The 26,482-nt window shown below is 39.4% G+C and overlaps 1 protein-coding gene across 2 annotated transcripts; it reads left to right on the forward strand.

Moving 5' to 3' along the window:
* The first annotated feature begins 626 nt into the window (after positions 1 to 626).
* Positions 627 to 26,417, forward strand: LOC113050799 (bone morphogenetic protein receptor type-2-like). 2 transcript variants are annotated; one of them, XM_026214103.1, is made up of 13 exons: positions 627 to 1,447; positions 12,144 to 12,299; positions 12,381 to 12,557; positions 15,242 to 15,349; positions 15,448 to 15,539; positions 16,084 to 16,311; positions 17,064 to 17,178; positions 18,523 to 18,683; positions 18,810 to 18,957; positions 19,047 to 19,183; positions 19,332 to 19,501; positions 20,180 to 21,387; positions 24,487 to 26,417. In XM_026214103.1, exons 1-13 carry the CDS (start codon positions 1,372 to 1,374, stop codon positions 24,744 to 24,746), a joined length of 3,036 nt encoding a protein of 1,011 aa, XP_026069888.1. In that variant the 5' UTR covers positions 627 to 1,371; the 3' UTR covers positions 24,747 to 26,417. The 2 variants fall into 2 exon arrangements, with proteins under 2 accessions (XP_026069888.1, XP_026069889.1); XM_026214104.1 differs by having other exon boundaries at positions 24,490 to 26,417.
* Positions 26,418 to 26,482: the final 65 nt, after the last annotated feature.

Below are 26,482 nucleotides of genomic sequence, written 5' to 3' on the forward strand. Positions count from 1 at the left end.
ATAAAAATATCAAAAGTCACAGGTACAATACACAATGTATAATACTTATGTATTTTTATGTATAATTAAATAGCTTTTAAACTGATACCCATCGGTGTTATACATCTGTAGTAGGCTAGCATACTATTATTCTTTGTGAAAATTTGAAAGCACGCACACATGAGCTACATGCATAATATTAAAATATAATAAATATATAATAAAATATAAATATAACAAAAAATTTGAGTTTGTATATAACATAGTGTACTTTTAGTGTCAATATATGTATAGCCTAGTTGATTAATTACGTATAATTTAAATGATGTATAATTTAGTATTCATAAGTAAAATAAAATTATATATATATATATATATATATATATATATATAATTTTTATAATATAAAGATTTTTACTAAATGATAGGCTATTTAAATTAGAATTTAGACATTTGTAAATTATACGGTATGTTATATGTAAATTGGTTGTTAAGGTAATTTTAAAACTGCTTTTAAAAAAACAGCTGTGCTCTACGAGCAGTGTTAATTCACCAGCCTTGCTTTTTTTGTCTTTAGTGTCTTCACAACATTTATTGTCATTTTACCAGTCTGCCGCATGAGGGCGCTTCACCTCCTTTCTCTTATAAACCGGCTCCACATCGAACAGTCGGATCCAGAGACAATCCGAGGACGAGGCGTTTCCAGTCGCGGTCTGGTGTGCTGTGCGTTCCTGGCCTGTCTTCTGGTGCAGTTCCCCTTGTGTGAAGTACGGACTAAAATCGCAAAACGTACAGTTTCCCAGCTCACTGGATCATGGAAGCAAAGAAAATTCCCGAAACGAATCTCAAAAGATAACGAACGCTAGGAATATGACGACAAATGGACATTTTAACAGTCGGGAGACACGAAATGGATGTTACCCTGTACCACAAACTGTGTGTTACCATCGAGGACACTTGCGGTCTCGGGATGTCCCATATAACTGCGCTAAACTCTGATTAGGCAGATGTATGGGGCGCGTGCTTTGGAACAAAAGGAAAAACAAAGTTTGATGTGATTTGTTAATTTGGTTTGTTACATTAGACACTCAGTAAGTTAGACAGATTCCACAGACATCAGTTGGTTACAGTTGATGCTTTCTGCTGGAGGAAATAAAAGCAATGAAGGTTAATGCAAGACCTTTAAGATAGTTTCATACAATTTTATTGCCATTCTCAAAGGAACAGCTCGCTTTTGATGCTGTTTTGAAAAAAAGGAAAAAGTGTGCTGCTGGACTCTCCAAAGCATTAAATATTCTTGCCTGGTGCAGTCTGAAGCCTAGGGAGCTATACAAGTAACTGAGAATAAATCCGAATATATTGTCTTTGAAGAGGAGGAGAAAAGAAAAAAGCATGGCAGTTGAAGGCAGAATAACAATTCTTGATGTTGGACTGATTGCTTTGGTGGTTCTTCTGGGTCCTGTGGCTGGTAAGTAGGCTAATAGTTATCAGATCAATAGAAAGAATGGCAGTAAATATCATAGAATTACTGTATAATTGTTGTTCCACACCCTAGTCTCCAAATCTCTCAATGTCTTCTCAAAGTGAAGGCGAAATTAATTGTACATTGTAGGTGTGTTTACGTCCTGCCAGTTTTATGGTGTATTTACTGCCACCCACATCCATCAGGAACTCTTCAATCAATACCTGTGTGTGTGTGTGTGTGTGTGTGTTTTTTTATTTGTGGATAAGTAACAAAGTGAGTAGGTGTGTGTGAGTAAAGAGATCAGCACTGTCTGTGTCATAGTGTGTGTGGATGTGTATATATAAACAACTGTGTCTTTATCGGTGTTTATACGTCCATTTAAATATATAGCTCTCTTTTATGTGTGTGTGTGTGTGTGCGCGCGCTCTCTCTGGCACCAGCCCCTGAGCTGCAGTAGAGCTACTGAGCATCACACAGATAAGAGAAGAGCTGACCCTGATCATGGTTCATGTGGGGAGAAAAAGGCTAAACACTGATTAGCTGTTAAGACAAGCATGAAATGTAATTTCCCATCTTGCGGTTTGATGCTTAAATAGGCACATTAGGGCTTGCAGATTGGCCTTCTCCACGGCTAACCCCGCAGTCTGACCATCCGGGCTGTGGAACCAGAGCCAAATATCTGCTCGGACAGATATCTGACCACTCAAGAACGCTTAAAGCTTGCCTATGTCCACTTCAGATTCAAGCCAGCCTCAGATTTCTAGTTACTACAGTGCTATTTATAGTGCTGTTTTTACAACCAATATATAGGACAATACAGTGACACAATGATGGCAAAATGATTATTGGACTTATAAAACTAAGCCGAGTTGTTATCATTAACTAAGACTATTAAAAAATGTTTTCACAATTGAAATAATTCTGAAATGTCAAATATATGTAAATACTAGATCGTGAAAACCACTGACTTAAAAATCTAAAATCAAAAATAAATATATAAAAACAAATAAAAATTATGAAGGCACATAACAAAATTACGAATACAGAACTAAAATGAAAATGAAAACTTAACATACATTCAGAATTATAAAAACCCTTAGTAATAAGTAATACAAAGATAACAGTTATGAATATTTGAATCACAGTAATAATTTAGCTTCATGTAACTGTAATGTAAATATTATACAAACAGCATGTTGAAATAATAAATGAATTTGCCTATGAAAACCATTGACTCCTGTTGTGTAGTATTAGGCAATATTCTGTAGAGAAGCCATTTATTAGTTGTCCCAAAGTTAAAGAATCGATTAAACAGTAAAGTGGAAAAAATACAGAATGTATTATTTGTCTGCCTCTATTTTAATTTTGTTTTTATCAGTTTGCCCTTCAACCAGTCTGAGACTATTCCACCGTATCTCAACCAGAGAGGCGGAGGCCTCAGAGAGACTTTACTCAAAACAAGCATTTAAATAAGCTGAAACATATGTGTGTGCATGCAATTTCCTCTTCTTTCCTCGACGTTTGTGTGTGACAGTAATTTTGTGTGCTTCCTGAAATAATCACTGCATTCCATAGTTTGGGATTGTTTGGCCTTTTCTTGCTGTTTTGTGAATGTGTGTGTTTTTATATACCATACATAAGAAATCATAAATCCCCAGCAGGACAGTAAGTGTCATGATGGCATAGAAATGGTTGTGCATTTGACTCCGTGACTTGAGAAGCACTGACAGTGTCCTTTCAGTTGTGTAGTTCAGATTTGTTCTGTTCTTTCTGTAGTATGTTGATAAGGGTGGCTTATCTGTGAAAATGCTTTGTTTACATACCAAGATTGAAAGGATTTCATTCCAAAATGAACTATTTGTCATCATTTACTCATCCACATCTCATTCCAACCACGTTATTTATTTATTTTTCCGTGAAATAGAGCAATCTTTGACAGAATATAGAAGTTTTGCATAGAAAAGTTGATCAGTGAAACAATTATCAGTGTTTTTGTGCGTCAAGTGGACTCAGTAGTGAACCATGTGGAGAAAAACAAAACAAAAAAACAGCTCCTTTTCATTCTGTTCCTGGCCTTGAAATTGGACTCAGATCTCAAGATAAAGTGAACACGGAGAGCTTTGCTTTTTAGAATGCACAATATAGGCGAAAGGGGTTCAGTAAGCTTTAAAGTTTGGGGCATTCACACTGTGAACATTTTTGTGATTTTCTTTTTTTTTTTTTGCAATGGAAAGTGGATGATCAGTCGAACAGATTATTGGCCTGTTTGTATGTTATTTATAGCTAAAATCTAACCTAGTGGACAAAGAATCCAATTCCTGTTTTTTATTTCCAATCTGTTCTTGAATTTGTAAGTGGATCTCAGACTCAGACAGAAAATGTAATACTTTGCGCTTCATAATAGTGTTTTCAATGTAGTCCATAAGATTTGTGTGCTGTATTCCAAGTCTTCTGAAGCCGACTTTGTATAAGAAAAAAAGTGAAAGTAGGGTATTCAAAATGAAATATAAAAATCAAAATTCTAATTATTTTCAAGGTATGGCTGATCAGTGAAAAATGTCAGAGATTCAGTTCTATACTTTTGACTAAATTAAAAATTACAAGCTAAAATCAACCATTTTACATGTTAAATGTTATGAATGTAGGCATCAGAATATTATAATACAGTATGAAAAAGGATATTTATTGCAAGATTTGCTGAAGATTATGTCTACCCATGTTATTAAATTATTTATGTTTTTAAAGATTAAGCGAGAGCGTTAGATGGAAAAAGTAATGCAAATATAAAAATCAAAATAAGACCAGAAAAAATCTCTCTCGACCTCATTTTAAAAAAATACATTAATATTACATTTTAGCAAAAAGATAAAACAAAAAAAGAAATGTGACTTATACATTCAATGCAATTTCCAGCTGAAATGAAAACTAGAGGCAGACTTGTTTTCATGCAGTTGAACAATACTGCGTGTATGGCACGTTTACCATAGTGCATGATTTATCACATAACACGCTCCTGACATTTCTGATGTAGTAAATAAACTTGCTTGATTTGCATTTAAATATAATTCTTGTGAACATGAGTCATGATAAGAGAGCTCAAAGACTTGCAGAAGCAAACTAAAATGGCATGATTGCTTCAGCAAATGCATTTTTATTTTTTTGTAACTAATGGTTAGGTGTAGTTTAGGTGGTACATTTTTTTCAAAAACGAATGTTAACCTGATACTGCAACTCATTTCACATTTAATTTCTGAACCGGCACGATTTGTTCAACAACCTAATGCACTTTTAGTGCCACTCACTGGACGGTTCACTTTGCAGAATGTGAGAAAAGCAACGTAATATAATTTTGCAGAAATGCTTCCAAAGGCACATTTTTCAAATGAGCTTAAAGGGTTAGTTCACCCAAATTGCAAAATTATGTCATTAATAAATTACCCTCATGTTGTTCCAATCCCGTGAGACCTCCGTTTATCTTCGGAACACAGTTTAAGATATTTTAGATTTAGTCTGAGAGCTCTCAGTCCCTCCATTGAAGCTGTGTGTACGGTATACTGTCCATGTCCAGAAAGGTAAGAAAGACATCAACAAAGTAGTCCATGTGACATCAGAGGGTCAGTTAGAATTTTTTGAAGCATCGAAAATACATTTTTGTCCAGAAATAGCAAAAACTACGACTTTATTCAGCATTGTCTTCTCTTCCGTGTCTGTTGTGAGAGAGAGTTCAAAACAAAGCAGTTTGTCATATCCGGTTCACGAACAAATCATTCGATGTAACCGGATCTTTTTGAACCAGTTCACCAAATTGAACTCAACCGTTTTAAACAGTTTGCATCTCCAATACGCATTAATCCACAAATGACTTAAGCTGTTAACTTGTTTAATGTGGCTGACACTCCCTCTGAGTTCAAACAAACCAATATACCGGAGTAATTCATGTAGTCAAACAGTACACTGACTGAACTGCTGTGAAGAGAGAAATGAAGATGAACACCGAGCCGAGCCAGATAATGAACTGATGACATGGACTACTTTGATGCTTTTCTTACCTTTCTGGACATGGACAGTATACCGTACACACAGCTTCAGTGGAGGGACTGAGAGCTCTCGGACTAAATCTAAAATATCTTAAACTGTGTTCCAAAGATAAACGGAGGTCTCACGGGATTGGAACAACATGAGGGTAAGTTATTAATGACATAATTTTGCTATTTGGGTGAACTAACCCTTTAAGTTTGAAATAAACTAGAAAATGAGTAAAATAACACTGTAAAATAGTGTTAGTGTTACTCTTTTGGAATATATCACTTGAGTTGCAAGGACTAATTAAATTTATGGTGCCATTTTTCATTTGAATGACTAAGTGTTGACAATATGTTCATTTTTGAGTGAACTAGTACTAAACCATTTGCTCAGTTCATATTGATTCATAATGACTCTCATTCACCTCTGACTCACACTTCCTTTCTCACGCAAACAAATATTCCTAATCTTGTGAGTATTTTAATTGTACTCAAATGGTTTAGCTGAGCAGCTGGGTGAAAGTATGGCTGGATGGACAGATTGGAGGAAAGGCAAGGGAGGGTTTTTTGGCTGGAAGCATTAGATGTGAACCAGTATGTAGGTCGTGAACACATTGCTGTGCTTTGTAGTGATGTTAGAAATGGAGAGTCATGAATTATCCACTTCACTGAGTTGGATTTTGTTTGCTGTTGTGCTGCTGAAATGCTTTATAAACTGGATTGTATCAGGTTGCTGGAGTTATAATTTAATAATATTTGGCAGCCTTTTGATGAGAAGGCAGTACAATTCTGTCATGGAGCTCAGCTATAGGACAGCAAAAGTTCTTGTATTTAATTTAATAGACCGTGAAAAAAAATATAAGGTGTAATTTATATATTACTCTTTTTTGTTTTTTCTCCTGCGGCTGCAAGTCCGTTTTTCTCTACTCCCCCTGTCAGAAACATTCATCTTCATGGATACAAATACAGTTTACACAATCTCGTCCTCCTCAGTGTGCTTGTCACTTGAATACTGAGAGGGATGAACAGACCACATTCATTATCCCGATATATATCAGCCTGTGTCAGAGCTTCCCATTGGCTGAGAGCTCATTAGGTTGATGTGTCAGCCAGTGTCAGAAACCACCATTGGCTGATTCTATAGTGGAAACTGATCTTTTAGCTTCACAGAGTAATGTGCGTGTACATTAATGATCCTTTGTACATCTGTACATTATTTTTAAAGCATCAGTATTTTAAGATATATATGTATATTATGTATATAAGGGAAAATGTTTTAGACACTGTAAACTGTAAGTTCTTTTTATTACAAATTACAAATTTGTATTTTGTATTTGTTCAACTGTAATCGTTGAAAACTTCTTGAACAGTAATTAAAATACATTTACATTTATGTATTAAGCCAACATGACAAATGGGGTTGTACAACACAATAATAATAAGATTAGAAAAGTGCTTAAATAGAGTGCTTTGAACATTTTTCTGTGAATCAAATAATGTCACACCAGAGGATACTGTTGTTACACTGCAGGACATTTTGAATATTTTGATATTTAGATTTTTTTTTTGTATCGAAGAGTAAGACTCCCATATGCTAGATGTCGTTCCAAACCTGTACACTCACAGAAAAAAGGTACAAAAGTTACCACTGCGGTACCCATTCAGAGGGTACACCATTGTATCTTATTTATCCATAAAGGGTGCATATAAATACATTAAAGGTACATATTAGTACCTGAAGTGTATATATTGGTACTTAAACGGTACATATTAGTACCTTTTGGAAAGGTACCACCCCAGTGACCGCTTTTGTACCTTTTATTCTGAGAGAGTGTGAATTTCCTTTCACTGTGGAACAGAAAAGAAAAATGTTGGTAACTTGGCAACCAAACATTTTTTTATTGACTTACACTATATTTTAGTCCATGTAATGGGAAGCAAAACTGTGGTTGTGACAAATATATACTTAATTTTATTTATTAACATTGAAAAGGTAAAAATATCTCAATCAGTCCATATTAGTCCAAGTTTGTATTGTTGATTTTGAAATGTATTTCACGGTTCATGATTTTAATGCAGGAGAATTCCCACATTTGATGTAAAATTGACAAAAAATGAAACAAAGTTTAAACAGACAACTCAATATTTGTGGACAAAATGTGACCTTTGTCTTTCAAGACAGTAAAATTACAACAGCTCATTTGTATACTTACTGTGTGTGCATTTAGTGTGGAAATACATTCATTATACCTGAAAAATGTTTATATCCCTGAGCTTGTGTCTGCTGACATAATGCAGCTGAGCTGTGATGTGTTTGTGTGTGTCTTTGCATGCGTTCTCAGGGTTAGTAGAATACAGAGGCCCCTGGGTAACTGCTCAGTTGTGTTGTTATCAGAGAACATTCACATCCTCCTCCACAAGCAGACCATGAGCAGAGAAGAGAGCGTAGGGGAGTGAAGCATGCCTCTATGGACATCATAGCTAATGATGACCTTGGACGTAATCTCCCAAAGCGTCATCTGCATTCATCGCTGATAGTGTCTTCAATCTACAGCCCTTAAGAAAGAACTATTATCATGCATCACCTGCACAATATAATGTCTTGGGAGGTTTGCTTCTCACAAAGCCTGTCTGGCCAAGATATTGCTTTCTCAAAACAACTGATGGTCAGTTGGCCACAGAAGAACACCGGTTACATTCATTCCCTGATTTTTCCTCTCTGCTACTGGCTAGATGGTACTGAGATCCCCTTCAGATCCAGACCGACAGAATACATCATGTAGTTAGGCAGGTCTTAATAGACCTTATGTAGAAATCCTAACCCTAGACAAAAGAAAGTAACACGTAATGTATATATTCATATAGTTATGGGGGGGGGGGTAGTTCTGTGGTGCCTGGGGCAAAAGAGGGAAGGGGGGGCAAGTTCGGGAACAAGTTCAGCTGTCTGACAGCCTGATGGGTGAAGGTGTCCTTCAGTTCAGACTTCAGACTTAAGTCTCCTCCCTGATGGCAGCAGACTGAAGAAGCTGTGTTACAGGTGGGTGGGATCACCTGCAATGCAAAGGGCTCTGCGGGTGAGACGGGTTCCATAAATGTCCTGGAGGAAGAGGAGAGAGACACCAATTATCTTCTCAGCTGCTCTCACTATGCGTTGCAGAGTCTTCCGGCAGGACGCATTGCAGGCGCGATACCACGCAGTGATGCAGCTAGTCAGGATGCTCTCGATGGTGCCTCTGTAGAAGGTGCACATGATGTGGGGTGAGGCTCTGGCTCTTCTCAGTTAGCGGAGGAAGTAGAGACGCTGCTGTGATTTCTTGGCCAGTGCTGCGGTGTTGTCAGTCCAGGAGATGTCCTCTGTGATGTGCACACCCATGAACTCGGTTCTGCTCACTCTCTCCACAGTCGCACCATTGATGGTCAGAGGAGCATGCTGAGTGTGTGCTCTCCTGAATTCAACAACAATCTCCTTCGTCTTCTCCACGTTCAGAGAGAGATTGTTGTCACTGCACCACATGGCCAGGCGGCTCACCTCACTCCGGTAGTTTGTCTTATCTTTGTTGCTAATGAGACCCATCAAATCGTGTCATCCGCAAACTTAATGAAGAGGTTGGAGTTGTGTGATGGTGTGCAGGCAGTACGGGTCAGCACTTCACGGCACTTCAAGCACTTCATGGGTCATCAGAGTGAAGAGAAGGGGGCTCAACACACATCCTTGGGGAGCCCCAGTGTTCAGTGTGATGGTGCTGGATGTTTTATGGCCGACCCATACTGCCTGAGGTCTTCCAGTCAGAAAGTCCAACAGCCAGTTGCACAACGAAGTGTTGAGCCCCAGCTGGACCAGTTTGTAAATGAGCTGTTGAGGGATGATTGTGTTAAATGCTGAACTGAAGTCTATGAACAGCATTCTTACGTATGAGTCCTTTTTCTCTTGATGTGTGAGTGCTAAGTTGACGGCAGTAGTGATGGCGTCATCAGTTGAGCGGTTGGACCGGTATGCAAACTGGAAGGGGTCCAGGGTGGGGGAGAGGGCAGCCTTGATGTGGTGCATGACTAGCCGTACAAAGCACTTCATGAGGATGGGAGTAAGTGCAACAGGACAGTAGTGATTGAAGCAGGATGGAGATGGCTTCTTTGGGACTGGAATGATGGTGGGAGCTTTGAAACATGTGGGAACAACAGCCTGACTAAGTGAGATATTGAAAATTTCCATGAAGACCTCAGTGAGTTCTGCAGCACAGTATCTCAGTACACAGCCAGGGATGTTGTCAGGACCCGGAGCTTTGCGTGCATTGATCCTGCTGAAGGATCTCCTCGCGCTGTCTGGGGTCAGTGTCATCACCTGGTCACCGGGAGGAGGTGGAGTCTTATGAGAAGTGGTGCTGTTTTGTTTTTTAAAGTGAGTGAAGAAGGTGTTCAGCTCGTTCAGCAGAGAGATGTTGCTGTCACAGGTTTGTAGGCTCCTCTTTGTGTGGTGTAAACAAAGTCTAAAATGTTATTACTCGTGTTGGAAAGTTAATGTGTTGGTGTATTTTTGGAAACACACTCTTTAAGTCTGCATGGTTGAAATCCCAGGCTATGATGAGAAAAGCATCAGGGTGGGCTGTCTGCCGCTCACTGATGTGCTGGTACAGATTATTTAGTGCATCGTTCCTGTTGCTCCTTTTGGAGTTCGGAGGAATGTAAACAGCAACAAGCAGTATGGCAGTATATTCCCTCAGCAGATAGAATGGCCGGCACTTAATAATCATAAACTCCACCAGGGGTGAGCAGTTTTTGCAGACCGCAACAGCATCGCGGCACCACGCATCATTGATGTAAACACAAAGCCACCGTGGGTTTTTCCTCCCACGACGAAAGCTTTGTCTGCTCGATAGCACGTCAGCTGATCAAGCTAAAAAGCGCTGTCTGGAACGCAATGTAAAGTCTTAGATTGCCCAAATCAATCTTCAGATTTAAATCCGATTGAACACCAGTCAGTATCTGGTGTGACCAACATTTGCCTCACGCAGTGCAACACATTTCCTTCACATAGAGTTTATCAGGTTGTTGATTGTGGCCTGTGGAATGTTGGTCCACTCCCCTTCAATGGCTGTGCGAAGTTGCTGGTTATTGGTAGGAACTGGAACACACTGTCTCATACACCAATCCAGAGCATCCCAAACATGCTCAATGGGTGACATGCTGGCCATGCAAGAACAGTGATGTTTTCAGCTTCCAGGAATTGTGTACAAATCCTAGCAGCATTGGGTCATGCATTATCATGCTGCAACATGAGGTGATGGTCGTGGATGAATGGCACAACAATTGGCATCAGGATCTCGTCTCGGTATCTCTGTGCATTCAAAATGGCATCAATAAAAGCACCTGTGTTCACTGTCCATAACATAAACCTGCCCATACTATAACCCAACTGCCACCATGGGCCACTCGATCCACAACACTGACATCAGAAACCGGGATTCATCCATGAAGAGAACACCTCTCCAAAGTTCCAGACACCATCAAATGTGAGCATTTGCCCATTCAAGTCAGCTACGATGACGAACTGCAGTCACTTGGAGACCCCGATGAGGATGACGAGCATGCAGATGAGCTTCCTTAAGATGGTTTCTGACAGTTTGGGCAGAAATTCTTTGGTTAAGCAAACCGATTGTTGCAGTAGCTGTCTGGCTGGCAGGTCTCAGACGATCTTGGAGATAAAGATGCTGGTTGTTGAGGTCCTGGGCTGGTGTGGTTACATGTGGTCTGCGGTTGTGAGGCTGGTTGGATTCAATTCAATTCAATTGAAGTTTATTTGTATACCGCTTTTAACAATACGAATCGTTTACAAAGCAACTTTACAGAAAATAATGTTTCTACAATATTTAGTAGTAGCTTATGGTGGTGACTGTCAGTTTGTGCATGTTTGACAGGATTTTTAGAAAAAATTAATACAAGACGTAGTCAGCTAGACGATGAACATTATTAATATTATTAATTAATAATTGTTATATGATGCAATGTGATGGATGTACTGCCAAATTCTCTGAAACACCTTTGGAGATGGCTTATGCCAGAGAAGTGAACATTCAATTCACAGGCAACAGCTCTAGTGGACATTCCTGCAGTCAGCATGTCCATTGCATGCACCTTCAAAACTTGAGACTGTTTTGTGATAAAACTGTAAGACTGCTGTGTGATAAAACTGCATATTTTAGAGTGTCCTTTTATTGTGGCCAGCCTTAAGGCACACCTGTGCAATAATCATGCTTTCTAATCAGCATTTTGATATGCCACACCTGTGAGTTGGATGAATTTGGCAAAGCAGAAGTGCTCACTAACACAGTTTTAGACAGATTTGTGAAAAATATTTGAGAGAAATAGGCCTTTTGTGTACACAGAAAAAGTTTAAAATCTTTAAGTTCAGCTCATGAAAAATGGGGGCAAAAACTAAAAGTTTATAATTGCGTTTATAATTTTGTTCAATATATATATACCTTTTTTCTTGACCAGTACATTTACATTTAAGCATTTAGCAGACAATTATATTCATAGCAACTTACAGTGCTTTCAGGCTATAAATTATTTCCTGGGAATTGAACCAGAGATAGCTGTGTAATTTAACTCTGTGAATATGTTTGCTTTGAACAAGGCTCATCTATTCAGATTTTCTGCTCATTTTTTCTCTGACTTTTTAGCTGCACAGAGTGAGCAGAGGGTGTGTGCGTACTTGGAAGATACACAAGGAGATGGGCAAGTCTTTCGTGAGAACTCCACCATTCGCTGTAATCATGGAGGTCACTGCTTTGGACTCTGGTTAAAAAAGAAGAACAAAATTCTGCTAGAGAAGCAAGGTATATAGATACATTCCATACACACACACACTCAAAGAACTTTACAGTCAGTCTTAGCTTTATTTCCTCCATTTAAAACAGGTTGCTGGACAAATTTAGCTGTCCATCAGGAGTGCTATGACCACTGCGTGGTGACCAACCAACCGTCGGTGGCCCAGAATGGAAGTTTTCGATTCTGCTGCTGCAACAAAGACATGTGCAACCTGAACTTCACTGAGGACTTCCCAACTCCTTCGCCGACCACCGCGCAGCATCTACGTGAGTGTGTGTGTGGGGTTCAAAGACAAACAGATAGTTGTCAGCAAATGCAAACTAATGAGTCTGAGTGAAAGAGATGTGTTAGTAGTAACAGAGGTACAAATGAAAGACGGGTTAAAGGAGTCATATGATGCTTTTTTAAAGATCATTATTTTGTGTATTTGGTGTAACAGAATATGTTGACATGTTTTAATGTCAAAAAACATAATTTTTCAAATACTTTATTGTAGTACATTATTGTAGGTCCTCTATGCCCCACCTCTCTCAAACGCGTACTTTTCTACAAAAAAGTCCCTCGTTCTGACAAGCGCAGTCTGCTCTGATTGGCCAACTGACCCAGTGCATTGTGATTGGCCGAACATCACAAAGCACTTGTTGGAAATATAACACCACTTTCCATAATCGCAAGCTTCATCTTAAAAAAAAAAAATGTAAGGACAGTTAATAATGTCCTTAGTTTTACCATCAGTTCATGCCCAAAAGTTGAACAGAGTGGTGTGACAGACACAGTGATGAAGCTCGTATGTGTTTGCAGTACACCAGCCATGGACGGTTAAGACAGCTGACTCCACTGTGTCACCCTGTCTCTCTCTCTCTCTCTGTCACACATGCGCGCGTGCACACACACACACACACACACACACACACACACACATACGACATGTAAAACTGTGCATTTGAATGGTCTATAGCAAATACTTAGACCAGTGGTTCCCAACCTTTTTCAACTCGCGGCCCACACAACCAAATATATATGTTTGCGCGGCCGACTGCAAAAAAAAAATAAAAAAAATAGATTTGACCCCGCTATTGTTGGGTTAATAACTAAGTACTCAGAAGCTAGATTGTTAACTGTATTTATTGAATGAACTAGGGCTGTGCGATTCATTTAGGATGAATTTGAAACATATTTCCAAAAGAAAACCAATTAGAGCTTTATCAAAAAGTTGTAACGTCTCTAGAACAGACATAAGTCAAAATAATCACTATACTCAGGTGTTGAAATAGATTTGTTATACATTATACAGGTTCACAAGTTTACAGACTGTATACAGTATGTGTATGCAATGGAGAAGCAGCAGAGAGAGCGCATTATTGTAACGCGAAAGCACATTAAAATAATGCACGAGCACGAATCTCTCCGCTCACACGCAGATTTCCTTTGCTCTGTCACAAAACCAGACGTGCTTGCTCAGATACATGATGCTCTCGCCAGGAGAATGTGCTCCCTTAAAACGTGTCTCCTCTCACTTAAACTCACAACTCTCTCTATGCTCGTGTGCTAGATATTAATTATTTTCGCACGTTTTTATCTCTAGCCTTTTACAGCGTGCAGTTTGAATGCTCTGATCCGTTTACATGGGCTCTGAAAAAAGGAGCATCACAGACCGTGTGTGATCCTGGAGTCTGTTCTGTTCTCGCGCTAGGGGTGTTGCATTCTGATTGGATCGGATAGCATACTGCGGGAAGTAAGGGCCGCGGAAAGTCGTGCTATAAAGCGATTTAGAAATTGCGCATGCTCAAATCATTATTTTATGACGATTCCTATTAATCACACAGTGCTAGAATGATCTCCAAATGAACAGAAAATAACTAGGACTGGCAGCGCTCAGCAAAACGGGAAACAGTCAGTGGAGCAAGCAGTCAGGAGGGAACATGTTGACAGCCATTTATGTTGAGCCTGTTGACAGCCTTTTATGCATGTTTGAATTTGTTGTTCTGTAGCATATGCAGAAAAACACTGCGGCCCAGAGGTTGAAAACCACTGACTTAGACTAATAACAAAACATACTTACAGTAGCTGATTCAGATTCAGAAGCACCAGATTGTCGTAGCAAAGTCAGAATAACCTCCTCTCCTAGGTTCATGAAACGGTCGTCCATAAAATGCGTTGCTGTTCTGTTCTAAGTAATCTTAAAGATTCCTAAATGCATCAACTTTCAGCAGGCCAAATAAAGTGCTTTTGCTTTCGCCTAGAAGCATACAGCATCTCCCTGACATGGCTGCTTCAACACCAATTGCGGTCATTGAAACCACGCTTTCTTTCTTTGTGTGAACATTTGGGTGGCATTACATAAATATTTCCACATAGTGACTTAGACATGTGGGGGCGTGTTTGAATGAGCAGTTTTAGGGGGGCGTGGCACAGTCTTAACTTTGATAAAGAATATCTCTTTGTATTTGAGACTTTAGTCTTTGCAATTTTACAGATCTTCTTTATGCACAGAGAGCTTGTAACACTCCAAAGAGAAATTCAAAAATGAGGTTTTAAAAATGAAGTTTGGGAGGAGCACGTTCACATAATAAACACAGGTGGAGAGCACTCAGCAATCAATGGTAAGAGGTATATATACAGCAGTCTCACCTCAATTCATTTGACAGTCTTGCAGCATCCTCCCACCACCCCTTCTCCACACTTCTAGTCCTAAAACATTTACATAGGGGGGAGTACCCTGGGTTCGGGCCGAACTCCGAGCTCGGAGCCCTCCCTCAGCACGCCAGATATGCATTAAACTTTACCCCTCAATTGTATGTAAGTGTGAACTTGTGAATCGCATCATATGAACCCTTTAAATTGAGCTGGAATGACTCAGTAAATTTGGTTAACTATTTGCAATTAAATTATTTATTTTATTTATTATAATCTGGTTCATGAGTTAACATTTGTCCTTGAATCCTTCAAGATTCCCGCCAACTTTACAGAGAGGAAGTCATAGTTGTCGCCTTAGCAACTGTCTCCATGGTTGCTTTCCTCGCCATTCTGCTTTTTTTCAGCTACCGCATGCTAAGAGGTGCGTTGCCAAAGTGATGTTATGATGCTTTAAATGTATGATTCAATCCTGATGAATCCCTATGTGCATGTGGATTTATATACCTGTGTGTATTCCAGGACGTAGTAAACACTCTCTGCATACCTTGGATATTCTGGAGACTGCACTTTCCCCTCCTTCTCTGGATTTGGACAACCTAGTACTGCTGGAGGTAACCAATCACAGACTCCAGTAACTGCTTGATTATTTTTTCCGCCCCTTTTTAAGCAAATAAAATAGTAAAAAAATAGTGAAATCTATTTTAAATAAATGCTGTTATTTTGAACGTCTATTCATCAAAGAATTCTGAAAAAATGCATGATTTTACACAAAAATATTAAGCAGCACAGCCGTTTTCAACAGCAACATTAAGAAATTATTTGTCAGCACCAAATCAGCATATTAGAATGATTTCTGGAGGATCAACACTGGAATAAATGACATTTTAATTTATATTCAAATAGAAAACTGCCATTTTAAATTTGTAATAATGTTTTATAATATAAATGTTTTACAGTATCAAGTCAAGAGACTTCTTCTAAAATCTTAAAGAATTCAGACATCAACGATTTATATATATATATATATATATATATATATATATATATATATATATATATATATATATATATATATATATATATATGCATACTTTATATTTATAATGTTCTTTTTTTTATAATGTTTTTTGTTTTTGCTCTTTCTGTTCCTCACAGCTGATTGGCCGGGGCCGGTATGGAACAGTGTACCACGGCTTGCTTGATGAGCGATCTGTGGCAGCGAAAGTTTTCGTTTCTGCTAACCGGCAGCAGTTTACTAATGAGCGTATGATTTATTACCTCCTCCTGGATCATGATAATGTAGCGCGCTTCTTAGAGAGCGAGGAACGTGTCGGTACAGAAGGCCGGACAGAGTTTCTCCTCTTGCTGGAGTTTTACCCGCATGTGAGTATCGCAGGAATACTGTGGAACCCAGACCAGCCGCCCCAAAAATTCCAAAAGCAAATACTCTAGTCTCATTCCAGATTACTCAATCTTTTCCCCTCAGCCATTTAGTCTGTTCTTGTTTTTTGTTTTTCTCACATTCTTTCTTCTCTACATCACAGCTCCAAAATTGCCTTTGCACACATTTATTTTGTGGCTATATTTAGAGACCCAAGGGATCTGATGTCATTCTTGATCTTGTGGTAACAGCATCTCACAAGTGTAATGCGATATCTTTTGATATCACCTAAAACTGGCTTACTCTCTTCCTGCAGTTTTCCTCTACGTCTGTTTTCATCCTCCTATTCTGTTGTTTTTGCACTTATGGAACCAGGAAAAGATTACAATTCAGCAGAATATCCTCATTTTACCTCTCGCTGCATACTCACACCCACGACACACTCTCTCGATGTAATGGAGGAAGAGAGAGATTATTGACTGAGCTGAGAAGTTTTCAATTATTCATAACCGTGGGCTTTCAGCCTGTACTTACTGTGGGCTAACCTCAAGCAAGGTTGCCATGGCGACAGGAGGCATCCCTAAGGTAGCCCTGAGGAGTGCATTAATTGTGCTAATTTTGAGATATACCGCCGCTTTTCTTTCTTGCTCTGCACTTTAATCTCACCCCCCCACCCCCCCGTCTTTCCTGTGCGTTCCTCCCTGTACTTTGCAAATGATTTCCTCTGAATAGAGTACTTCCTCTGTCTTCCCAGGGCTCTCTGTGCACGTATCTGAGCGGGCGGACTGTGGACTGGCTGAGCTGCTGTCGTTTGGCTCTGTCTGTCACCAGAGGGTTGGCGTACCTGCACACAGAAATACAGAGAGGGGGTGAGACACAAAAATAACAAATAAATTCATATTTCACGCACTTGTCGTTCCATCCAAACCCGTACTATTTTCTTTCCTCTGTGAAGTACAAAAGCAGAATGCTGATGATTATAGTGGCCAATCTCTTTCATAAAATTATTATAAAGTACTGTTCAAAATCTGGGATCAGTAAGATTTTTTTGTGTGAAAGATATTAATATTATAATGCAGCAAGTATGCATTACATTGAACAAAAGCAAAAGTAAAGACATTTATAATGTTACAAAAGATTTGAATTGAAAATAATTTTTAAAAAGTTTTATTAATCAAAAAATCCAGAATTTTTTTTTTTTATACAAAAATATTAGGTAGCACAGCTTTAATATTGATAATTATATTTCTTATGCATCAAATCAGCACATTAGTATGATTTCTGAAGGATCATACAAAACTGAAGAACAGAGTAATGGCTGCTAAAAATGGCAAGAAAAACTACATTTCAAATATATTAAAATATAAAGCAATTATTTTAAATTGTAATGATTTTTCACAATTTTACAGTTTTTACTGTATTTGTGATCAATTAAGTACAGCAGTGGCGTGAACTGGACCTCAGGCTGTCAAGCTCTAAAACAGACAAAAGTTATCAACTATTTAAAATACACTTTAGATTTTAAGTATGGAGTATGGATGTGATAGTGGGTGTGTGCACTTTATTTATAGCCTCAGTCTGAGAAAGCAGGAAGGCAGTGATGGGGCGTAATTTCAGTGCTTTTTTTAGTTTTCATTGTCTTTGTTTCAGTCTGAAAGGCTCTAAAAGTGTTCCTATTTTATTTAGTGTCAGAAAAATGCATGGAAATCAAAGGCATAAAGACTATTAAAGATAGAAAGAGTCTTCAGTGCGGACATCCTGATATATACTGATATATCCTGCATTAAACTCACAGAATCTGGACAGACATATAAACTCTCATATACAGCATTATTAAAAGCTATATTACTTATCATTATTCTCAATAAATGTAATTATTTACATATACACATATTTACATATAAACATGTTTAATAAAATAGTCATTATTTATTACATTTATATGATATATTTCAGTGTCTTTTATCATATTGTTTTTATAAAACAGAGGAAACTAACATAAGCCACTCAAAGTGTTTTAAGCATTTGTGCATAACCGCATCACTTAGATTAGTAAAATTCCTATTACATAGCTTATTTCTTGAGACACAAGTGGTTCTTAGTGCTCTCTAGTGGCAATTCTTATTTTGCGATTCACTCTCATGTAATTTTCTCATCCCACTCCTTTCCCTTCCATCTCTCCCTTTCCTACCCTTTCTACTTCTCATTGTTAGATGTGTATAAACCGGCCGTGTCCCACCGGGATCTGAACAGTAGGAATGTACTGGTGAAGACAGATGGCTCGTGTGTGATCAGTGATTTTGGACTTTCCATGATTGTGACGGGAAAGAGACCTCCTGGGCATGGAGAAGAGGACAACAGTGCCATCAGTGAGGTCAGCAAACAGCAATTTAGAATGGTCCAGTCTGATCCAACCTAGCAAAATCTAAACCAGACCGGTGATTAAGACAATACTACCTCATACTAATCATATGTAATCCCTCTTCACCTCACTCAATAGGTGGGTACAGTGCGATACATGGCTCCAGAAGTGCTAGAAGGGGCAGTGAATCTGAAGGATTGTGAGTCTGCGCTGAAACAAGTGGATGTTTATGCACTGGGTCTGCTTTACTGGGAGACCTTCATGCGGTGTGCGGACCTCTTCCCAGGTACCACACACACATGTACACACGTGCAGATCCATCCATGTCACATCTACTCTCAGTTTGTTCTCAGTAAAAATCTTCTGTCCCACCAGGTGAAACAGTTCCAGCGTTTCAGATGGCGTTTCAGGCAGAGTTGGGCAATCACCCTACCATAGAAGACATGCAGGCATTTGTGTCTCGAGAAAAAGAAAGACCCAAATTCCCAGAGGCCTGGAAAGAGAATAGCCTGGTGAGAAATGAAGATGTGAACACACACAAATGCAGCACATCAACTCTTATTGAACTAAAACTGTCCAAAAGCTTTTTTAGTCCAAAAACTTATTTTGGACTAACAAATATTTGTTGATGTTGATGTATATGTGCGTGTTTATGTGCAGACGGTGCACTCTCTAAAAGAGACAATAGAAGACTGCTGGGATCAGGATGCTGAAGCCCGACTGACGGCTCAGTGTGCAGAGGAGAGACTTGCTGAATTGCTCCTTATCTGGGACAGGGAAAAATCTGTCAGTCCTGCTCTCAACCCCAGCACTGCACTGTTTAACCACAGGTAATCAATAACCATTATTTACTTTATAACCACAGGCAATCACTAATCACTTCAGGTAATAAGTAACCAATAATTACTGACCCTCACTGTATAACCACAGGTAATATATAACCAATAATTACTGTAAAACCACAGGTGCCAATAACCAGTTATCATTGACCAATCACTGTACAACCAGAAGTTACCAATAATCACTAACAACTCACCATTTAATCACAGGCAATTAAAAATCACTGACCAATAACAGTGAATCAGTAATTAGTAATTACTGACCACTCACTGTACATTCAAAGGTCATCAATAAACAGTAATCACTGACCACTCACTGTAAAACTGCAGATAATCAGTAATCACTGATTGAACAAACTTATTACTGCACTCTACAACCACAGGCAATAAATAACCGGTACTCACTGCATAACTAATGGAACTCCAAAAACAATCATATCTTTACTTCAACAATGATTCAATCAATGAATTCAACCACAGGTAATTAATAATCAATAATATAATCCAGACTTATTATGTTTAACACTAAACTGCACATCCCCAGTTAATCCCAGTCTATAGAACTCTAGATAATTAATAATCAATAAGCACAAACTGTCACAAATCATGTGCATAAGTCAATGTTTGCTTTTATTTTATGTGATTCTTACTTTAACAAAAATTTTCCAGGAACATCTCTGCAGGAAAGCAGACCCCTAAAGTGGGTTCTTTCCTTGAACACTCATCTACAAACACTGAAGGCCACAGTGTTGCTGATAAACCTCTCCATAATGACACCTCAGTGGACCCACCCTCAGTGGAAGGGTCTAACCCTGGAGAGAAGAACAGGAACTGCATCAACTACGAATGGCAGCAGGCCCAATCACGACAGTCTAGCATAGAAAGCTCCTCCCACACTCCAATTTCAGAGTCCTCACAGCCTCCACCAGTGGGCAACAGTGGCCCTCTCTGTGCTCAGCTAACCCGGGAAGACCTGGAGATACCAAAACTTGACCCAAGTGAAGTCCAGAGGAACTTGAGGGAGAGCTCTGATGAGAGCCTGATGGAACATTCACAGAAACAGTTCTGCTCTCCAGAAACAGCAACCTCACATGGCCTGTTCTACCCCCTCATGAAGATGGCTTCTGAGGTTTCAGGATCTCAGGGTTCAGGTCGGCATGTTGACACCCCTGTAACCATCCTACCTAAGCAGCAGAATGTCCCTAAGAGGCCAAGTAGCTTAAGTCTCAATGCTAAGCCTTGTGGGAAAACATCTACCTTGTCGTCTTCGTCACTGCGGATGAAGTTTGGGAAACTTGGAAAGTCGAATCTGAAAAAAGTCGAGATGGGTGTGGCTAAAGCCAATGCAGTGAGCATGGCACATGAGCCCAGGCTGATTACTGTTGCCAACAACGATGCTGCGGCAGCAGTGATTAAATATGCAACCGGAGCAGCACCTGAGTCAGTAGGAAGTGCAGCCAATGCTGCTGATGTCCGTTGGAAGGGCGCCATGACTTCAGAGAACCTGAACTTCGGCATCTTGAACACTAGCCCTGATGAGCAGGAACCACTTCTGAGAAGAGAGCCGCATCCAGACAATGCAAACAACAACAACAGCAATAACAACAATGGCGAGGGAGATGGCGAGGGAGACACTGAGGGTGGAGGAGAAGAGGGAGAGAACAGTGAGAGTGTTGGTCCAACAGGAGATGCTCCATCAGCCTCTACCGTGGAGCCTGTTGCACTGCCCGACCCATGTCCTACCCCAGCCTTGGTTCCTCCACAGGCCCAAACCCAAGCTCAGACACATGGAGAGGCCCTGCTTAGACAGAACCGTGTGCGCAGACCAGAGAGACCCAACTCACTGGATTTGTCCATCACCACACTGCCATTACTAGGTGAGTATCAGTGCTCCAAACTAAATTTGCCTTTTGAATGCAAAATATGTACTTTTTTGCAGAACTAAAGAGTTGTTTTTTCAAGGGGTGTGTGTATGTCGCCGGTGGTAAATTAAATTGTCACTGTATCCACCAGTGTTGGGAGTAACACATTACAAAAGTAATGCATTACAGTAACATATTACTTTTTACTGTAACGCAGTAGTGTAAGGCTTTACTAAAAAATTTTCAGTACTATTTTAATCAGTACATGTTCAATAATGCTTGCGTTATAACTAGGGATGGCCAAATCGATCCTGAAGTATCGATCTATCGATACTGATGCAAGTATCAAAGTATCTATTCTTGGGTGATGGGATGGGGGGCTTATGATATTAGACTTCGTAGCCTCTAATAAAAGATAATGAATTTCAAACCTTAACTAAACATATTTTTATTCAAAGAACAACCGTCTGCCATTACTCTTTAGTCTGCCACAAGAAACAACAACATTAAAATCATGAACTCAAATGTCATTGTAAAAAGAAAAAAAAAAACAATGACTGTTGTAACAGTGCGTAAATCTGACCTTTCTGTAACGCTAACACTAAAGAGAAAAACCTATGTTTTGCACACAGTGCCGCGAACTGTCAATCACTCCTTTACGCGTACATCACTGTCCTCCTCGCAGTTGCAGCAACTTGCGCTCTCTTCATCAAGCTTTAAAACAAAAAGTGGACAAAAAAGTCGTATTGTCTTCGTGCATATAGATTCATTTGATAAATGAATATCTAAATTCGTGCCTAGCCGCCTACGGTATTTTTTTAGAATTTAGAAAAAAGATGCAGCAGCCAATGAGCAGCCAGCGGGGGCTGGTTGCAGGACGACTCAGCCTCAGGAAACAGTTTTTAATGTTTATCAGACAATAACTAATTCAAGATTTTGAATTTTTCGGGACGTCAGGTCACCCTACCTGAAAGAGCTACTGCATTACTTCATTAGCTTGCGTCTGACCTGCAGCGATATCATTCAGACATGCTGGGGTGTCAGCCAGCGAGTTATCTGATTCTGAACGTGTTGCTTTAGTACTGAAGCCAGGAGAGCATATTAAGTGTTGTTCACCATATTTGAATTTTTATTCAGCTGAGTGTGCGCGTTTCACACGCCCTCTCCGACCGCATTGAGTTGTTACTGATAGCGGCTAATACGACGCATGCGCTTTTCACTTGTAAAACTCAAGGGTATATGGGTAATGTAGTCTCTGCTCTCGGTGGGACGAATTAGGAAGCTTGCATTGTGAAGGGAGCTCTGAAAAGTGGCAGCGCAGGCAAAAGACTAAAACCTCTATTAAAACAGATGTCCAAATGAGCGTACCGGTATGCTAAAAGCACGTTCTGGGCGTACGGAGAGGTGGCAGTACGCTCAAGAGCTAGATTTGGAAGTGGCGGTACTGAGTACCTGTGCGTACCGGCCCACTTAAAGCACTGCACACAGACTGATATATTTCAAATGTTTATTTCTTTTAATTTTGATGATTATAACTGACAACTAAGGAAAATCCCAAATTCAGAAAAGTAGAATATAACTTAAGACCAATACCAAGAAAGGATATTTAGAAATCTTGGCCAACTAAAAAGTATAAAAATGAAAAGTATGAAGATGTACAGCACTCAATACTTAGTTGTGGCTCCTTTTGCCTGAATTACTGCAGCAATTTGGCATGGTATGGTGTCGATCAGTCTGTGTCACTGCTCAGGTGTTATGAGAGCCCAGGTTGCTCTGATAGTGGCCTTTAGCTCTTCTGCATTCTTGGGTCTGGCATATCATATCTTCCTCTTCACAATACCCCACAGATTTTCTTTGCCAATGGTCGTCTTTTGGACAACTGTCTGTCAAGTCAGCAGTCTTCCCCATGATTATGTAGCCTACAGAACTAGACTGAGAGACCATTTAAAGGCTTTGCAGGCGTTTTGAGTTAATAAGCTGATTAGAGTGTGGCACCAGCTGTCTTTAATATTGAACCTTTTCACAATATTCTAATTTTCGGAGAAACTGAGATAGTAACGGGAGGAGCCAGCGACGGACACAGTGGGCATGGCATCAGGCATCGGAGATTATTTTATTAACAGAAAATAAAACAAAGGGGGAGAGTGTCCAAAACAAACAGGGGCTCTGGTGTCCTCGTTGTGCTGCGGGGTTCGTGTGGGTCGGGCAGTGTTCATGGAGGAAGGGTCCAGGTAAGGGGTGGAGTCCGGCGGCCGCACGCGCTCCCCACTTCGGTCTGGGGCGTGAGGGGCGGCGGCTTCTAGCGGTCGCAGGGGATGCAGGGGATGGGTGGCCCAGCATCCTGGCCCGTCGGCCGTGTAAACAGGTGCGGTTCTCGTCCGGACCGCAGGTCCGGCAGCTCATGTCTCTGGTGACGCGGGAGTCCCTCAACGCACCCTTCCTGGACCCATGAGGACACCAGTGTGCATGCACGGGGAAGAGGCCAGTCTCACGAGGGGAGGTGCGTTGGGCTTTTAAACAGCCCTGGCTCATCCAGCGCCCTACCTCTCATACACCCACTCCTGACGGGAGCCTGGTGAAGGGCGACGATTTAGGAAGGGGGGCTGATGATAACCAGGGAGGAGGCAGCTGACTCGTCACATTATATATATATATATATATATATATATATATATATATATATATATATATATTTGTGTATTTATATATACATGTAAATCTACACAGTTGGCATAAATATCATGTAAACACTAACTTATTAATATTAACTTATTAAAACATTCACTTATTTTGGATATGATTAATCACGATTAATCAGTTTGACAGTCTTAGAAGTCTCGCACATTCACAGACAATAGCTTACTTCCATGTTGCAAAATAAGATAATAGATTTTTGGGTTAAGATACTGCTTCTGTTTTTCTTCTCTGCTAATTTCTAAAGAAAATTAAAAACAATTATTTGGTCTGTTTAAGAGCTCTGTAGATTGTAAAACTATTCAGTTTTGTAACAATTTACACATAGATCCAATCTTATGATGCTTCAGGAATGAGGCTTATTGTTTTACATTTTAAAATGACATGTGATAATCTTGTAATTTTTTGGCTTTCCAACAGGAGGCAAGTCTGCTGACGACGTGACAGAGGGATCAGGAGATAAAATCAAGAAGCGAGTAAAGACGCCTTACGCTCTGAAGAAGTGGCGTCCTGCCAGCTGGGTTATCACCACGGATACACTGGATGCTGAAGTCAACAACAACAGACGTCATGGAGGGCCCGGTCAGGCCGGTACCAGCAGACCTAAATCAGCCTCTGCCGTATATCTAGGTAGTCGTGGAGGATCTCGCTTCTCAGATCCCAGTGACTGTGACTTCTGAATTTTGACCTTACTTTGATCTTGACATTTTTTTAACAAGCTCTATAGCTCTAAAAAGTCTGAAGGCTGTGGAGACAAGTATGGATTGAACCATACAAATATCTTCAATTTAACCCCAATTGTAAGCACAGTAAGTGTCTTAGTGGATTTACATTGAAAAGAGCTATGCAGCCATCTTTTAGTTAAATTTTTGTATGTTTTTTACTTTTTTTAATTAAGCCGCTTTTTGGTTGCACTTTTTGCTTTTGCTTGAAGTTAATTATTTTGACCATTCGAAATGGTCCCTAATACTTAACCAGTGAAAATGTAGTTAATTATCACATTCCCAAATTCCTTAAATTTATATAATCAATATTAATTCTTAGAAACATTTAATCTCTAAAATATTTAATTGCTCTTTGAGAGTGTAACATCTTTAAATATATATATATTTATATAACTTGAAATTAAGATAAGATTATAGGGTAACTCATTAACAATAATTTTAATCATTTCATTTGTAAGGTTACAAAGCTTTAATTTTTGCCCATGCATACTTGCAAAATATGTTTACATTCTCTAATATTTTCCCAAGCACAGTTTCCTGCAGCTTTGAGATTTATGAGACATTGTTCACAGCATCTGATATTATAATAAGTGCTGTTATGTGTGCAAATAACAGCAGGCTTCCCTTTCTGAGTTCTGAAAGAAGCCAACAGACTATATGAAAAAAAAAAAAAAAACTATTCAACACATTTCACTGTGGTGGCACTATATATAATTCAGCATCAGACATTCAAACCAATATTTAGAAATGGTGTGACTCTACAAAGACCAAGGCAGGATATAAAATGATCAGATGCAGGAGTCACACTTCTCGCTTTCTGGAAAAGCTTTACTCACAAGACAAATCTGCACTTGGTCTGGAATACTGACTGTTCTGGATCCTGTTAAACTGTCTAATGATGCTTTGGACCTACTTGTTATTTAATGTACTTATTTTTCTATGTGTGAGTGAGTGTGCATGCGTGCACAAGATCAGTTCTCTGTGTGTTTGTTCCTGTGGCTCTGTGTCTTGTCTTTAGTCGTGTGAATGGTTTTTGTGCTGCATGTTTGTATCTATTCCTATAGGGATGTGCATCTTCATACGCACTTACCTGTTCCAATCATTTGATGAACAAACAGTCAACAAAGGGCAAAGGTTTAATCAGTTAGAAAGCTGAGAAAAGTCTTTTTTTTTTAAAGCACAGCACACAACATCAGCATTTTATGCTATGCACAAAGACATGAAGCAAGCAGCTCTGGTTTGAAACCAAACCTTCTTGTGTTACTAAATTGCTCTGGCATGTCAGTGATAATGAATAGGATGCTGTTATTAATATCGTATAAACAGAGTCCCATATTATCCTTACCTGAACTGACTGTTGCATGTCTTGAATGCATCTTAAAGAGCACAAGATACTTTTAGCTGTGACCCTAGTGTGTTTATGCACACGTATGTGTGTGTCTCTATGCATGTATGTGTGAATGAGTGTTTGTATAATGTTATTCTCCTGTTAACACAATCGTAATCATAGTGATGTGATCAATCGTTTTATTACCCCTTGCTGAGACATTTTGAAAATTGTGATTTGTATAAGAAGTTGCAGAGTGTAAAAGTGTATTGTTTAAATTAAATAATGCTTTGCATTTGCATAGTCTCAGTTTATTCACAGTGTGATGAAATACTTCATTCATCAGCATTTGGAACTGCATTAT

This window comes from Carassius auratus, chromosome 31, assembly GCF_003368295.1.
Source record: "Carassius auratus strain Wakin chromosome 31, ASM336829v1, whole genome shotgun sequence".
Taxonomy (NCBI): domain Eukaryota; kingdom Metazoa; phylum Chordata; class Actinopteri; order Cypriniformes; family Cyprinidae; genus Carassius; species Carassius auratus.

Bases quoted from the DNA above. Each gene is read 5' to 3' on its own strand.
- LOC113050799 (XM_026214103.1), top strand. From the start codon at position 1,372: ATGGCAGTTGAAGGCAGAATAACAATTCTTGATGTTGGACTGATTGCT. The intron at 15,350-15,447 runs GTGCGTTGCCAA...TGTGTATTCCAG, and splicing joins CAGCTACCGCATGCTAAGAG to GACGTAGTAAACACTCTCTG. The intron at 19,184-19,331 runs GTGAGAAATGAA...GTTTATGTGCAG, and splicing joins CCTGGAAAGAGAATAGCCTG to ACGGTGCACTCTCTAAAAGA.